This window comes from Talpa occidentalis, unplaced genomic scaffold (genome assembly GCF_014898055.3).
Source record: "Talpa occidentalis isolate TD23 unplaced genomic scaffold, MPIMG_talOcc4v2.1 talOcc4.11, whole genome shotgun sequence".
Taxonomy (NCBI): domain Eukaryota; kingdom Metazoa; phylum Chordata; class Mammalia; order Eulipotyphla; family Talpidae; genus Talpa; species Talpa occidentalis.
In genome coordinates this window covers 78,675,023-78,689,793 of record NW_023601104.1, presented here as the reverse complement: position 1 = coordinate 78,689,793, position 14,771 = coordinate 78,675,023, and the positions used below count along the sequence as shown (strand labels likewise).

At 55.8% G+C, this 14,771-nt stretch overlaps 1 protein-coding gene across 1 annotated transcript in view; it reads right to left on the bottom strand.

Annotated features, from left to right (window-relative positions):
* The window catches only part of PAPLN (papilin, proteoglycan like sulfated glycoprotein), a 28,892-nt gene extending 23,048 nt beyond the window's left edge, over nt 1-5,844 (bottom strand). The window contains exons 1-3 of the mRNA XM_037501841.2: nt 5,777-5,844; nt 4,674-4,920; nt 394-509 (exon numbers count right to left, since the gene is read on the bottom strand). Coding sequence (XP_037357738.1) covers nt 394-509; nt 4,674-4,920; nt 5,777-5,844 — 431 coding nt within the window. The remainder of the gene's footprint in view (nt 1-393; nt 510-4,673; nt 4,921-5,776) is intronic.
* Between the last annotated feature and the right edge of the window lie 8,927 nt (nt 5,845-14,771).

Here is a 14,771-nt window from a genome sequence, read left to right as displayed (position 1 = left end):
GATGGGGCACATAGTAGGTGCTCAATAAGTCTCTTGCAGTAGAAAACATATGTACTTGACAAGCAGGCTACTTAAGGTGGCGAGAACACACAGGTAGGAATTGTTGGTGATCATTCATTCATTCAACACGAACACGCGGCATCTGCCTCACCGGGCGCTGTGTTCAGAGCTAGAGACTCAGGGTGGGGGAGCAGCCCAGCTCCACTCTCCCGAGACACTGCTCAGAACCGTGCAGGCAGGTGGGAAATGCCTTCCTTTCAAACACTCCCAAAGGCTGCCCCCAGGATGAGTCTACTGCCTGGTGGGTTCTGCCCAGGTGGTCTGGCGCAGGCCCCTGACACCCAGCCCAGGACTCAGACTCCCTGGGGCTTGGCCCACCCTCACCTCCCCTACCTGTGGGAGTAGCAGGGGCGCTCCCGGAAGCTGATGCCCCCTCCGCAGGTCCGGCTGCAGGGACTCCAGCTGCCCCAGGGCCCCCAGCTCTCACTCTGCCTCCTCACCTTCAGAGCCTGCAGGAGAAGACCGCTCAGGAGTCAGTACTTGAGCCCCCATGGGGGCACTGAGAAGCTCATCCCAGGGCTCCCCTAAGAAACACTCCCCCACCTGGTCAGGGAGCCTGTGCTTCTGGCTCCTAGAGCCAGCCTTTCAACACTGCCAGGTACCCCAAACATCTTCATCTACAGAAGTTGGCAGTTTTCACCTAAGAAGCTGAGAGCCAGGCCTGGAGGGTGGAAGGGGTAAGGCAGCTGGGAAAAGTGCAGTCCCAGGGGCCACCTGGGAGGTGCCCTACAGCCAGGGGCAGTACGAGGACCCAGACATTTTTGGGTCAACACTGATGTAGAAGCCCTAAAGAAACACAGGACAGAGACTCACAGACAGCGGAGTGGGGCTCATTCACCCCACCACATCAGCTGTGGCTGCCTCCTTTGTCAGCGAAGCCACACCAGCTGCCTGGCAGGGCGGGGAAACCGCAGGACTGGGGGCAAAGGATTTTTCTCCTGACGATGACATCCCCCAACACCTGCCCTGCCTGTGTGGCCTGTGTGCCCCTGCTTCTGCCCTAGGTTGTAACCTCACGTCCAGAAGTTTCTGTAGTTCTGGCCTATTACATTAGGAGCTTATTCTAATCCTCTGCATGAGCACGTATTTGGGAGGGGAGCCGACAATCTGGCAGAAGGTCTGTAGCGGAGATGCCCATGAGTCTCCCCTAGTATCCCTGCTTCCATTGTGCAAGAACCCTTGACTCTTACTTAGCTGGTTACCTGATTGCCCCTCAAATAAATTCATTTCTCAGACTTCCTACAGTTGTGACTAAGTTCTTGTCAGTGAGATATAAATAAAAGTATTGGGCAGCAGCCTCCAGTGATCTCCTGAAGAGAGAGCTTGCTTGGGCATTAGTCCTTTTTCTTCTTCCTCCTGTACTCCTCCTGCTGTCTGGAAAGCAGATGCAATGGCTGGAGTTGGAGCAGCCTCTTAGACCATGAGGTAACTTGAAGACAATCTAGCTCCGACAATGTAGCAAAGACAGAAGGATCCCAGAGCCCGGAGTACTTTGTGAGATCAAACTCCCCTGCCTTCCGGCCTTTGGCAATTTATAGGGAGATGGATCAAGCCTCTTGTTGAAGGACAGTGATTTGGGACTCTAATATTAATATAATCCTAATACATAAAATTTCCCCCCAGAAGATAGGATACTCCGCAGCTGGCATTAGAAGGCCACAGACTTCACATGTGTTCTCCCTCAGAACAACCTGAGAGACCCTGGTGCATGGATAAGACAAGTTGGGGCCCAGAGAAAGGGAAGCCATGTAGAAAGGAGTGGCCTTCGACTGGGCTATTTTCCCACCTAAGACATGAGATGAGCACTGAGAGTTGGACAGATGTGAGGCTCGACATCATGGTTTTGCTGGGGGGCAGAAGACCTATGTCCTGTTTGCTGGAAGGGACTTTCTTTTAGGCATCATCCTACAAGAATCTCTTTCCAGAGAAAGCAAAGGCCTAATGTGGAAAAGTAAGCTCTTCCTCCCGCCATAAACCACCACGACCGCACAGGCTCTCAGGCCAGGGTAGAGGCTCACAGGCCGCGGAAGATCACAGCCCTTACCAGCTCCTCTGGAGCAAACACAGTTATCCCTGTCTTATCACAGAGCCAGGCCCTGAATCAGAACAAATCATGCTACATTTGCTGAACCACAAACCAAACCACCAAGGAAGCGCAGCCGGACCAAAGGTCTTAGCTTTCACTCTTCAAATCTTCTATCCTTCAGTTCTTACTCAGTAAAATCTCCAAGCTTTCAAAAACCAGTGAACCAGACTATCAAAGTCTCTCAGCACAATTTAAACTGAAATTTACTTGGATCAAGTTCCTATTTTTTAAAAAGGAAGATACTGAGCGTGTGCTAGGGACAGAGTAGGTGACTTTTCAAGGATAACATACACCCTACCCCACCCCGACACCCCCCTCACATTAGGGGTCGAGGTTTTCTGATCCCACAATCTCGCTGTGTGGTCACTAGTTACCCTCTGACCAAGTCCTGATGGATGCCAGTCTGGCTCCTGAAGCACAGCCTCCGCACTCGACCCTCCCTTGACATGGGCAGGGCTGGGCTCACTGACAGGAACAAGGCACCAGGGGCCCCCACCGCTTTGCGACAGGCTGGGAGAGGGGTTCTGAGCACAGGGCCCTCTGAGAACCCCTCCTTCCCTCACTAGGGAGCCAGGCATCCGCTGGCCAGGGGCCATGAGCAGAGCCAGCAAAAGGGAGGGTCAGCCACATCCTAGAACCAGCCCTGTCTGCTCCCCCAGCGCCTCCCGGCCCTCAGGGCAAGCTCCATCAGCCCCAGCAGCGCAGACACTTTCTGTTCTCTGTAATTACCCAAACCACAAGCCCCGAGGTGGCGAGGTGGCGTGGAGCCAGAACGCACTGGTCTGGCCCACCCCCTCCGGGGCCTGTCCTCACCTGCCTCCCCTGCTCTCAGCACCCCACCTACTCCTCCAACTCAGCGGGGCCAACACAGGAGCCCCTTTCCTGCCGTGCTCCCCAGGGTGTCAGCTGCACATGTGGGGGCGGAGGTGGGAGAGGGCATGTGGGTGGTGGAAATGGAGGTGGCAAGGGAACCAGAAACCCAACCAGAAACCCAGGACCACAGCTTCTCTCCCCCTCCAGCCTGAGGCTGGGGCTGGCGAGGCGGCAGGGCGCGGCGCTACACCTCTGCTTCATCCCTCCTTAATCATCCACTACCTGCGGTGTTCAAGCCAAGGCCTGTCAACACTGAGAAGGATCCAGAAGTGCTCTGGGATCCCATGGGGGATCCTGCCCCCTGCTAGAACCAGAGCGGAAGCAGTTGATCTGTGACCCTGGTTCACCCCCCTGACCCATGTGTGGGGAACACAGTGGGGGGAAGGGGAGGAAAGTTCTGCTCCCCCATCTGAGCTCACCTGCATCCTGGAGGCGGCAGATGGGAGGCTACGCAGGTGTTTCTAAGGGAGAGCATCACAGGCCCCCTTCACTCACTTCAGCTGCGCACGATTACCCACAAATTAAGGGAAGCTCCTGTCTGGTGATTTGCTTAGGGTGGAGCAGCTGTTAGGGGGGCAGTTTAGGTTTCATCCTGGGGTCTAGACAGTCAGGAACCAGAAGCCTGCTCCAGGGCCCTCAGGGTCCAGTCTCTTGGGGGTAAGGACCCCAGGGTGGCAGAGGTAGGAAGCAACAGGGGTGGAAGCCCTCCACCAAGGATGGCCCTGCCCACACCTGACTCTGGGTACTGTGCTGGACGGGGGGCCTGGGCTGCTCCTCTTGGTTCTTCTCACTTCCAACTCATTTCCATAGAGGGGATCCTTCCAACCCCCTCCCTGTCCCCATGACAGCAGAGTGTGGGTCCTTGCTTCTGCCAGCCTACAGGATTAGAGGCCTGGGAGAGCTGTCTGGGTCAGCACAGGGGCTTGCTGCCTCTGTGCCCTCCATCCCCTGGGTAGGCCTGGCGGAGGAGCAGAGTCCCCACATTCTCCAGGAACCCCGTCTTTGGGCTGCTGTCAATGAAACAGCTTCTCTGACCTGAGTTGATGTCCTGTGCTCACTCTCAAAGCGCCCCAGTGTGGTCGCCACTGCCACAAGTGGCTGTTTAAATCCATCAAAGTCGAATTTGAAAACTCGGCTCCTCAGTTGCACTAGCCACATGAACCAAGACGCTGTCTTACAGAGGCACAGAACATTTGCATCACCTCAGAAAGTTCTGTTGGGCAGTTCTGCTCTAGATGCTAGCCCCAAGGGGGGTGGCAGGGATGACTGGCGCTCCAAATCTCTAGGCCCAAACGGTCCAGCTGAACAGCAACCAACTTTGCTGCAAGCAGGTGACAGGTGTCTGGTGGAAAGAGCCACCCAGCCCTGCCCCTTAGTACCAGCCTGTCTCCCCTCCTTGCACAGTGGGAAACCACCCTGGGAGTGTGTTCTCCAGCATCACCGTGCACCCCACACCTTCCAAAGGGGGAGGACAGTAGGAAGCAGGAGAAGTGGTCCTGGGCAGCCTCCGGCAGCTTTGCACAGCCTGAGCAGATAGCTTGGAGTTGGGGCCAAGTAACACCCAGTGTTACTTCTTCCCTAACACTGGCCCTCTCCCGGAGTCCTCCCTGCCCAGCCCACTGGGGTCCTCCAAGGCCGGGAGAGCCGTACTCACCGAGGCCCCGGGCGCCGGGCCCAGCAGCAGGGGCAGGGGCAGGAGCAGGAGCAGCAGCATCTCCTCCTGCGGGAGAGGCCGGGTTGGAGAGGGCGGGGCTGGGGCAGGGCGTGCCCCCCACTCGGAGGCCCTGCTCAGTCCCCCGCACAGCGGGTGTGGGCGTGCCCCTCCCTCCTGGTTGCCCACTGGGGACCTGGAGAGCGGCAGAGGCACTGGAGGGGCACAGGGAAGCGCGTGCCTCTCGCACCTGGGGGAGGAAAGGCCAGAGAGGGTCTTTAGTTTCAGAGGGAAAAAAGGAGGGCCCTTAAAATACTTCCATGTTGAAAGGGAGTTCAGAATCAAAGCAATCAGATTCACTGTTTTGTTTTTTTAATGTCCTAATACCTAGCATCTCAACAGTTTTTTATTTTCCATGTCACCTTGTGTATGTGTTCCTCGTCATTTTTTTTTTTAAAGATTTATTTATTTATACAAGCACTGGGTACAGTCAGAAGCGCGGGAGGGTGAGAGAATCCACCAGAGCCAGAGCGGGGAGCAGAGCAGGCAGAAGGACCGAGGTACACTGCTGAGGGGAGCAGCGGGCGGCAGGAGAGGTCTGCGCGCCATGTGGGACCCTCCTCCGGTGGCCGGGGAGCAGCCGGGGATCGAACCGGCGCCACAGAGGCTGCGGGCAGCTTCGCAACCCAGCGCTCAACCGCTGCGCCACCGGGGAGGCCCCAGATTCACTGTTTTAACTAGCAAGAGATTCCTTTTACAAAAGTTCCCCATTAAAGATAGATTTTTATAAAGTCTCTGATGGATTCATACTGCTGTACACCTGAAATTCATGTTATAAACCAGCGTTGCATTTTTCTTTTAAAAAAGAAAAAACCAAATCATTGAAATGTTTTTTTTTTTTCATTGAAATGTCAAAAAAAAAAGTCTGAAGACACTTTAAAAACTCAAATGCTTTAAAAATGTTAATTGCGTCTTCTTTAAACCTAAGACAGCATTTCTCTGCGCGGGGAAGCTCCATAAGGAGGCTCCATCAATGTGTGTGTGTGCAGAACGCGAGTGTGGCATGTGTGTGCGTGTGCATGCGTGTGTGCATGTGCACTGCGTACAGCGAGCGCGGCGTGTGCATGTGTGTGCGTGTCACTGTCCTGCAGAGCGGCTTAGCAAAGTGCCCCATTCCGCACCACACATTAAACAAGCACGGACTTGCATGCTTAAATCTTAAAATGTGTAATTCTACCAATGTTCTAATTTTTTAATGACTCCAGTTTGCAAGGACAAAGCAGAGACTCCACAAGCCAAATTCAGCAAACCGGAGAGACGCACAGGCTCCGTTGCCTTGGCACAGCGATTCCTGCAGTCATTATTTTCAGTCAACTCAGATTCCCGGGGCTTTGACAGCTGGGGCTCAGGGGGGTGCTGCCCCCTCCCCCCACCTCGGCCCCAGGCTCCTCCACCGCAGCGTCCGGGAGGGGTAAGCGGCGACCCCGCGGGCGCCCAGTTTCGGGGCTCACCAGAGGAGCGGCAGGTGATGCTCCTCTAAAGAAGTCTTTAGGAGCGGGGCGAGCTGCCTCTGTGCCCTCCATGCCCTGGGTAGGCCCGGGTGATTTTAGCGAAGGGAGAGACCGAAGAGCTTTTCCCTCGCGGCCAGCACCAGCCGGCCCCGCGCGCTCTGCACCAAGATCCCTGACCTGCAACTCCGAAGTCCCGACGGCCAGAAAACTCATTTCAACTCATTTGGTTGCAAAACCACAAAAATAAAACCCTCTGACTCCAGGGCCAACCCCGGGTCTTGGGTCTCGGGGTCCCCAGGGTCCCACCTCCCCGCTGCCCCAGGGCCGGCCGGGTGCGCCCGGGACACGCGCGGGGGGCGTCTCTCTCCGGCCTCCCCGCGCGGGCTCACCCCCGCCTCGCGCCTAGGGACCCCCTGCGCCGTCCCATTGGACGCGGAGGACAACGAGGGGCCGCGGCCCCCACGCCGGAATCCCGCGTCCTCCCCGCCCTGGGGTGGGGCCCGCGCGCCGTGCCGGGGAGGCTCCTCGCGCCACCACCTCGCCCGGAGAGCGCGCCCCGCCCCGCCGAGGCGGACCGTGCCCCGGGCGGCCGGCCGGGCAGGTGCTGGCCGCGGCAGGGCGGGGGGCCAGGCCCACAGCCCGCGGCACCTTGGGGGGCGCGCAGGAGCGGCGCCCACGCGGGAAGGTGGCGGGAGACGGGCGGCGTCGGCTCCAGCCCGCGGGCGGCCTCGGCTCCAGTGACACGGCACTGCGCCCCCTTGGCGGAGTCGGGGGTCTCCTCCCCGGCTGCCCACTTCCACCCACCCAGCTCCTTGAGCAAACAAGGACTGGCCAATTCCTGCCGCCCCGGGGTGAACCGCCGGCGCCTTGGGGTGCGCGTCCCTCCGCCTTCCTACCTGTCTCTCCGGGCCGCGGGCTGCTCAGTCCTCGCTGCCCCACCCCAAGCCCGGCAGCGTGGCACGTGTGCGGAGGTTGGACTTTCTCTCCCCGCCCTGCTCCCCCACCCCGCCCAGCCGACATCCAGCTCTAAACCCAGTGGGAGGCCGGCGCCCCACGGGGAGACCCTGCGGTGACCGCTGGGGCCTGCTAGTCCCTGGGCTCTGTGCTGAGGCGTGGCTTGTCCTTCGCCCTGCAGACATCTGCGCTTTCCTCCTTGAGACAGGCACCAGGGGTCACCTCCCAGTTGCATTTCCTCGGCGCACAAGCCTCCCAGCTCGGTGCACAAGCCTCCCAGCCATCCCTGCCTCCCCCTGACACACAGCACACCTGTGGCCGGCTGCCTCCGCCTGGGCTCTAATTCTGTGGTTCAGCCACAGCTGAGTTTCTCCAACACGTGCTGCTGTTTCCCACAATCCAGCCAGCTTCCCCTCTGCCTAGAGCGCACTCTGGAAATAGCCTTCCTCGCAAACTCCTACTCATCCCTCAACATCCTGGTCAAATGTTACCTCTGCTGGAAGTTTTCCCTACAGCAGCCCAGACAGCTGATGAGCCCTGCTCCCTCTTCCAGCTCCCTGCCTGCCGTAACTCTAAGATGCATCAGGCTTTGGAAATCTGAATGTCCTTGGCTGCGGGTAATGCATTCCCATTGCCTGTGCCCAGGAAATGAGTTGGCATCAGGTAAGGGCTCATTAAATGTAATAAATTCAATCTCCTCTCCTACTTGTGCTGCATGTTCTCAACAAAGGCACTCCTCGCCTACCAACCCTTTTTTGGAAGTGGAAATCACCTGCCCCTGGGGAAACAGCACTGGCCCTAGAGCAAGTGGGAGGTGGGGAGTTCACAGGCCTGGCTGGTCCCCTCCCCCATCCTCTTCCGCTCAGCCCCTTGCCCCCCCCTGGCCTTTTTCCATTTCTCCCTGGCCTCCATTCAGGCAGAGAAAAGTCAAGGATGGGGCCCTCACCCCTCTTTAGACCCCCAACTCCTGCAGCTCATCTCCCTGGGTTGTCACTGATGCTCAGACGAAATGTTTATTTTAAAAAAGCATTTTAAATCTGGCCCATTTCTCACCTATCAATGAAGGGAGGAGAAGCAGCAGCTGTGTAGCAGGGGCCCCCTGGGAGCTGTGTGAATTCTTAGGCAAAGATAAAGTTTGGCAGGGAGAGGGGAGTGGAATTATCCAGAGCCTCTCTAGAAAAGGAAAACAGTTTCTTCCATTCAGAACGCCCCACTCCCGGCCCCCACCAGCCTTCCTGGCTTTCTGAGCTTGGGCAAAGTTCCCCTGGAAAGAGAGAGGAAGCTGCCTCTCCCCTGGGGGGCGGGCAGCAGGCCCCTTCCTTATCTGTCCCTGTTTTTCTTCTGTGACCCCTTCTTCCCACACACCCAGCCCCCTTGCTCCCCACCCACTGCAAAGAAAACCCAGAGCTTGGGGAGGCAGAACCCGCAGCGTTGAGGGGCAGCCTTGGGCCCGCCAGCGCGGCTCAGATACTTACGACTCGGTGAAGAACTTCTCTTCAAGCCTCACCTGCACCTGTGCACGCGGAGGCACGTGGGGGGCGGTGCCCGGAACGTAATCTGTGCACACAAAGTGGTGGTGTAGAAAGAAGGTTCCGGAAAGGTGTCAGGCCTTCCCTCCGCTGAACACCCCCTCTGCCCTTGCCTTGGCCACTCACTGGCCGGGTCGGGGCAGCTCCCGGAGACAGAGGGAGCCCCTCACACCTGGGATGGGAAGCTGCTCTGCCTCTCCTTGGGGGGACCCTGGGCAAGTCACGTCACCTCCTTAAGCCTTAACTTGCTCACGCAAGCCTCACGCAGAGGGTGGTGGAGTAAGAGAGTAACTGACTTCTCCAAACCCTTACTAGGTGCTCAGTAAAAATTAGTTCCTCTGCTCCATGACCCTTCTCCTGTATCCAGAGTCCCTGTGTCTTGATGATCTTTGCAGATCGCAGATCCAGGGATACAACCGAGAAAGAAGCGGCCAGATCTGTTTGTGAGGCTGGGCGGGGGTAGATGCTGGAGCAGAGAGGGCAATACCCCGAGAGACTTTGGCGACCAGGGGCTGCACCTCCTGCAGAAGCCGACCCTCGGAGCTACCACAGAGGTACATGCACCTTTCTGCCTCTCAGCTGTGACCTCTGCAAGGGCGGAGACATGTCCTTTTCATCACGTATCAGAGGTATGTGACCACCCTGAAGGTGCCCCTCGGGACAGCAGGTGTGGGAAGCCGCCAGGGGCCACACCTCAGGGCTGCACCCCATTCTGAAGGCTCCCCCTCTGGCCTGCCCTCTCCTGACTTTCACACACATTTCCCCCTTGCATCTCTTACTCATCTAACCTGAGCTGACTCACAGGGTCTTGGGGTGCAAACCACAGGAAAGGGCTGAGTTAACTAAAATAGAGAAACTGCCTGGAGCACGGTCCTGGGAGCTCATGAACTGAACTGACTGGAAGGCTGGGGAATGAGGTGCAGAGTGAGCAGGAACCCCCAGCAAGATCGTGACCCAGGAGCAGTTCTAGTTAGGACAGTCTTGGTGGACACTGGCCACTGCCCCCATTGCTGTAGGGCAGGAGCCACGCCACCGCCGAAAAATCTGAGAGGTCCTTGTAGACTCCAGCCCCAACATGCCTACACCGAGTGCCAGGACCCAAGAGAATTGACAGATACCCCCAAGTGGCAATTTCAGATGCCCGGGTACCCCCAGAATACAAATGCCCGCTGTCTCCCTGCTGCACCTAGCCCACAGTGTTTGTTAAACTGTTGAACAGAGCTCGGAGGTTGCTGCTGCTCTTCGGTGGTTGGTGGCTCATTCGTTCATTCATCGCTTGGGCATCGGCGCCTGCTCAGTGCAGGCAGCTGGAGAGAGTCCTGTTCCGGGGTGGCGACCAGCTCTCCAGGGGAGGAAAAATGCTGCTTTGCAGCACTTATCTCTGCCTGTGGTGTCAACACTTCATGGCTGATTTCCAGCTGCTGAGGGAGTGTCATGGCCCCCGTAGTGGGGAAGAGACTGGCACCGTAAGCCTGGGCCCCAACACACCAGTCCTCCCAGCCCCCGGGTCGTGCGTTCTGGCAGGGCAGTGCTTCCTCGCGTGTGCTCATTTGAAATAAAGCAAATCTCAAAATCCGGATAGTCAAATATTTCCAGGGCCTCCCCGGTGGTGCAGCGGTAGAGCCCTGGGTTGCGAAGCTGCCCGCGGCCTCTGCGGCGCTGGTTCGATCCCCGGCTGCTCCCCGGCCACCGGAGGAGGGTCCCACATGGCGCGCAGACCTCTCCTGCCGCCCGCTGCTCCCCTCAGCAGTGTACTTCTTCAGTCTGCCTGTTCTGTTCCCTGCTCTGGCTCTGGTGAATTCTCTCACCCTCCGGGCTTCTGACTGTACCCAGTGCATGTATAAACAAAACAAACAAGCAAATAAATAAATAAATAAACATGCCTCTAAAAAAAAAAATGCATTATCGGGCCTCCCTGGTGGCGCAGCAGTTGAGCGCTGGGTTGTGAAGGTGCCCGCAGCCTCTGCAGCGCCGGTTCGATCCCCGGCTGCTCCCCGGACACTGGAGGAGGGTCCCACATGGCGCGCAGACCTCTCCTGCCGCCCGCTGCTCCCCTCAGCAGTGTACTTCGGTCCTTCTGCCTGCTCTGCTCCCCGCTCTGGCTCTGGTGGATTCTCTCACCCTCCTGCGCTTCTGACTGTACCCAGTGCTTGTATAAACAAAACAAACAAACAAATAAATAAATAAAACATGCCTCTATTTAAAAAAAAAAAAAATATTTCCATTTGTAAAAGCCACAGAACTTTTGCTACAACATACAAGGAATCCAAGAGGAGAAAGACTTCACATTTGAGGTTTTCTCCATTTATTTGTCTGCCTTCTCCCCTCCCTCCAGCACTACATAGTTTCCTGCCTGCTCATTCCAAGTTGGGGAAGGCGGGAAGGGGAGTCACGACACCAGTGCCAGGCAACCCTTGTGACCCCACACTGGTCTGTGCTCCCTCTCGCTGGGCCCTAAAACCCTCAGCGAGACCCTAGGTGCGAACACAGAGCCACATGACTGACAGGTCACTATCTCTTGAGCCACCTTGCCACCAGGGGACTTTTAGACTCAATGTCCGGCAGATGGGAGAGACACCCAGCCAGAAAGAACAAAAATTCCTGGGTGTCCTTCAGTGACATCAGATCTGATGTGTCACACCCCACCCCTAATTGCCCCGTCCTCAGTCCAGATCCTAGGAAAGGGCATCAGGACCTGCAAGACTCGGGGGGTACAGTCTGCCCCCTTAGAGACCCTAAGGGAACGGGTATGGTAGTGAGTTAAGTGGTTCAATCACTCTCAGGCTCAAGAGCACAAAAGAAAGGGAAAAAAACCTGAAAAGTTAGCTCCCCGCCCTTGCAAAGTTCAGTTTAGAGGGAGAAATTGAGACAAATTTATCACTATTGTTGTTCAAAGAGAAGGCTTCCTGCCGACAGGCTAATCAATTTGCAATAAAACTTTTCTCCAAGGCTGGTGTCTCGGTATTAGCCTCTGGGCACACGGAGCAGTGGGCACTGTCTATCCTCAGCCCTCTGCCTGCGTGGAAGGGGCCTGGGGGCCAGCCCCACCAAAGAGGACCAGCCTGCAGAGCAGGGCCTGGAGGGCCCCTCTGCGCTCAGGGGGTGCCCTGGCACGCTCGTCTCAGGAGTGGTGGCCTCGGTGCTTCAGGTTGAGGAGGGAGGGGCCAAGACATCCACGGTGGATCCCACACACCTTGCACAACTGTCCGGGGTGGCTGCTACGGGCAGGCTGCTTGGGAGGGCTCCTTAATTGAGACCCCAGAGGTTGGCAGCCAATGCTTTTATTTTTTTTTTTTTTTTTTTTTAACTGTTTTTTTTTTTTTTTAATAGAGGCATGTTTTTATTTATTTGTTTGTTTGTTTTGTTTATACATGCACTGGGTACAGTCAGAAGCGCGGGAGGGTGAGAGAATTCACCAGAGCCAGAGCAGAGAGCAGAGCAGGCAGAAGGACCGAAGTACACTGCTGAGGGGAGCAGCGGGCGGCAGGAGAGGTCTGCGCGCCATGTGGGACCCTCCTCCGGTGGCAGGGGAGAAGCCGGGGATCGAACCGGCGCCGCAGAGGTCGCGGGGCAGATTCACAACCCAACGCTCAACCGCTGCGCCACCGGGGAGGCCCTAGCCAATGCTTTTAGATCCTTTCTTCTTGGTCTCTTTTCAACACTCCCAGGCATCTCTCGCCTCCTCTCTGTGTTTGGGTGATTCTCAGTACAGTAACTGAGGGGTGACTATGCCTGGTGCCAGGGACCCAGACACATTCATTCTGCAGAGAGCAGAGCCAGCACCTCACAGCTCAGGAATGGAATTCCCAAAGCTCAGCGTAATCAAGGGGGAATCTTTACTACCTTCTCTCTTTTGGGGGTGTTCCTCTAACTTCAGTAATTTTTGGACCTGTTATTCTGGACCCCTGTTTTAGAGTACAATGCCACTCAAAGACGTACAAACTTAAAACTTGGTCTAAGTTCCTTATTTTTACAGCTTTTATAGAATTATAATCCTATTACATATCTCTAGATACCAATCCCTTATCAGAAAGCCTTGCGGTTAACTGTGTTTCAGAATCGGGAATTTTTAAGTCTTCATAAATTACGAAACTATTACAAATGGCCTCCAACAGGGTCTGGAAGCCCTCTTTTACTGCAGTAAACAAAAGCAGCAAGAAAACCACACACATGCAAAGCTCTGCAGCTAAACGTATAAATACTCACCTAAACAGGATACAGGGACTCCAAGCTGTCTCGTTGCCATTCGGCCAGGTCTCACAAACTTAGGAGAAAACTTTCAGCTTTCAGAGCTTTTGAATTTCGTAATTGCAAATAAAGGATTGTAGACCTGTACAGCTCAGACACACTCTAACCATCAAATAAAGTCGAAACCTTTTTTCCTTTTACAATTCCAGACCCATTTCTGCCCGTGGTGCCACTTTGGACAGTGTGGCGAGGGTCACTGCAGCTCCTCAGTTGTGTGAGCAGCTATAGTGAGAAAATTTGAGAAAGGATGTCGTTTTCTACATCGTACAGGGAAGAAAAGAGGCCCAGAGAGGTCCACTGTCCTGGAGGTAAAAAGCAGACTCTGGGGTCAGAGCTCGCCAGGCTGCAGCAGCCTCTCCCACTTGCTCTGTGCAGTCAAGGACTGTTATTTGGCTTCTCGAAGCTTTCATTTTCTCTCCTGTAAAATGAGGATCACAGGTCCCTACTCTCAGGGTGGGGTGGGGATGACCCCAGGCCACGGGTGATTCTGACCCGCTTATTAGCACAATCTGGGGCCTAGTCACGATAAATACTCAAGGAACACTGGTGTTGGGGGGCAAATAGGTTCCTTTGGGGCTCTTCTAGAAGCTTAAACACAAGTAGTCAAAGCACAGTCTTCCATTCCTCCTCCAGTGGGCGTGGCGGCACGGACCCTCCACAAGCCCATACGTTTCTCCAAACATCACAGACATGCCCTGGGGAGGAATCCTGTTTGGATTCAACCCTGACCACTGTTTATAAATACTGGGTCTCTGAAGCAGTTAAGGCCAAACAACTTCTGGTCTGCACTCTTCAGCATGGCCCTGGAAGCAAGGGCAAAAGTGGTTAATATTTGCTCTTACTTAAAACATGTTTCCACACATATGTCCTGTTAATGACATCATCCTGCACGGAAATCCCCTCCTGTGGCCCTCCAGTCCACCCATCCCTGTATTTATTCAGCATTCATTGAGCAACTCCCAGGAGCCCCAGGGGAAGGGTAGTGATGCACACACCCAGCTTCCTCTCAGCACTCAGGCCAGCTGGTCCCACACCTGGGGGGCAGGACGCCCTCTGGGGGTTTGGGTGGCTGGGCGGCAGGCCAGGAGGCACCCCCCCAGGGTCTGTGTGAATGGGCCCACTTCGGCACCCTCATTCAGCTCAAAGGCATCAAGGCAAAAAAGACATTTTCCTCTGCCAGCTTCCGTGTCCAGCGCGCCAGTCTGCAGACAAAGACTGGGCTTGCTCTGACATTGACAAAGGAGTGTGTCAGGGAGGGGTGGGGAGCCCCAGAAATGACAAATGGGCAACACGACCCAGAGAGAAAGGGCTTGGAGTGTGAGAAACATGCACTGGAGATGGGGCAGCATGTGTGTGTGCGTGTGTGCGTGCATGTGAGTGTGTGTGTCTGTCTGTCTTCGGGAAACAGCTGGGTTGGCCAAGTTCCTGGTTGGGAGATGGGGCCAGGCTTGCCTCCAGCCCCAGTGAAAGGGGCCTCGCCTGTCAGAAGACTGGAGCGCTGCCAGGGAGAGACAGGCAGAGACTTCCAAGCACCCAGGGCCCCAGGGAGGAAGGTCTGGTGAGTTCTCTGGGTCAGATCACCTCACAAAAATGTTTACCAGTGCATTTGACATGGAAAAAAAAAAATCAATGAATGCAACAATTATTAAATGCTTGGAGTGCCTGGGTGACTCATCTCTCTAATGACAGAAGTTACATAATCACTTGTACCATGTCTATGACTCATCTCCTCACTTTATTTAGAGCACAAGAGGGAAAAGGGGAATTCTGACCCTAGTCGATTAGAAGAATAAGTCCCCCAATGTATGATTGGTCAGAAAGGACCCAGGTCCCTATGTCTCTACGGAGCGGGCATCCAG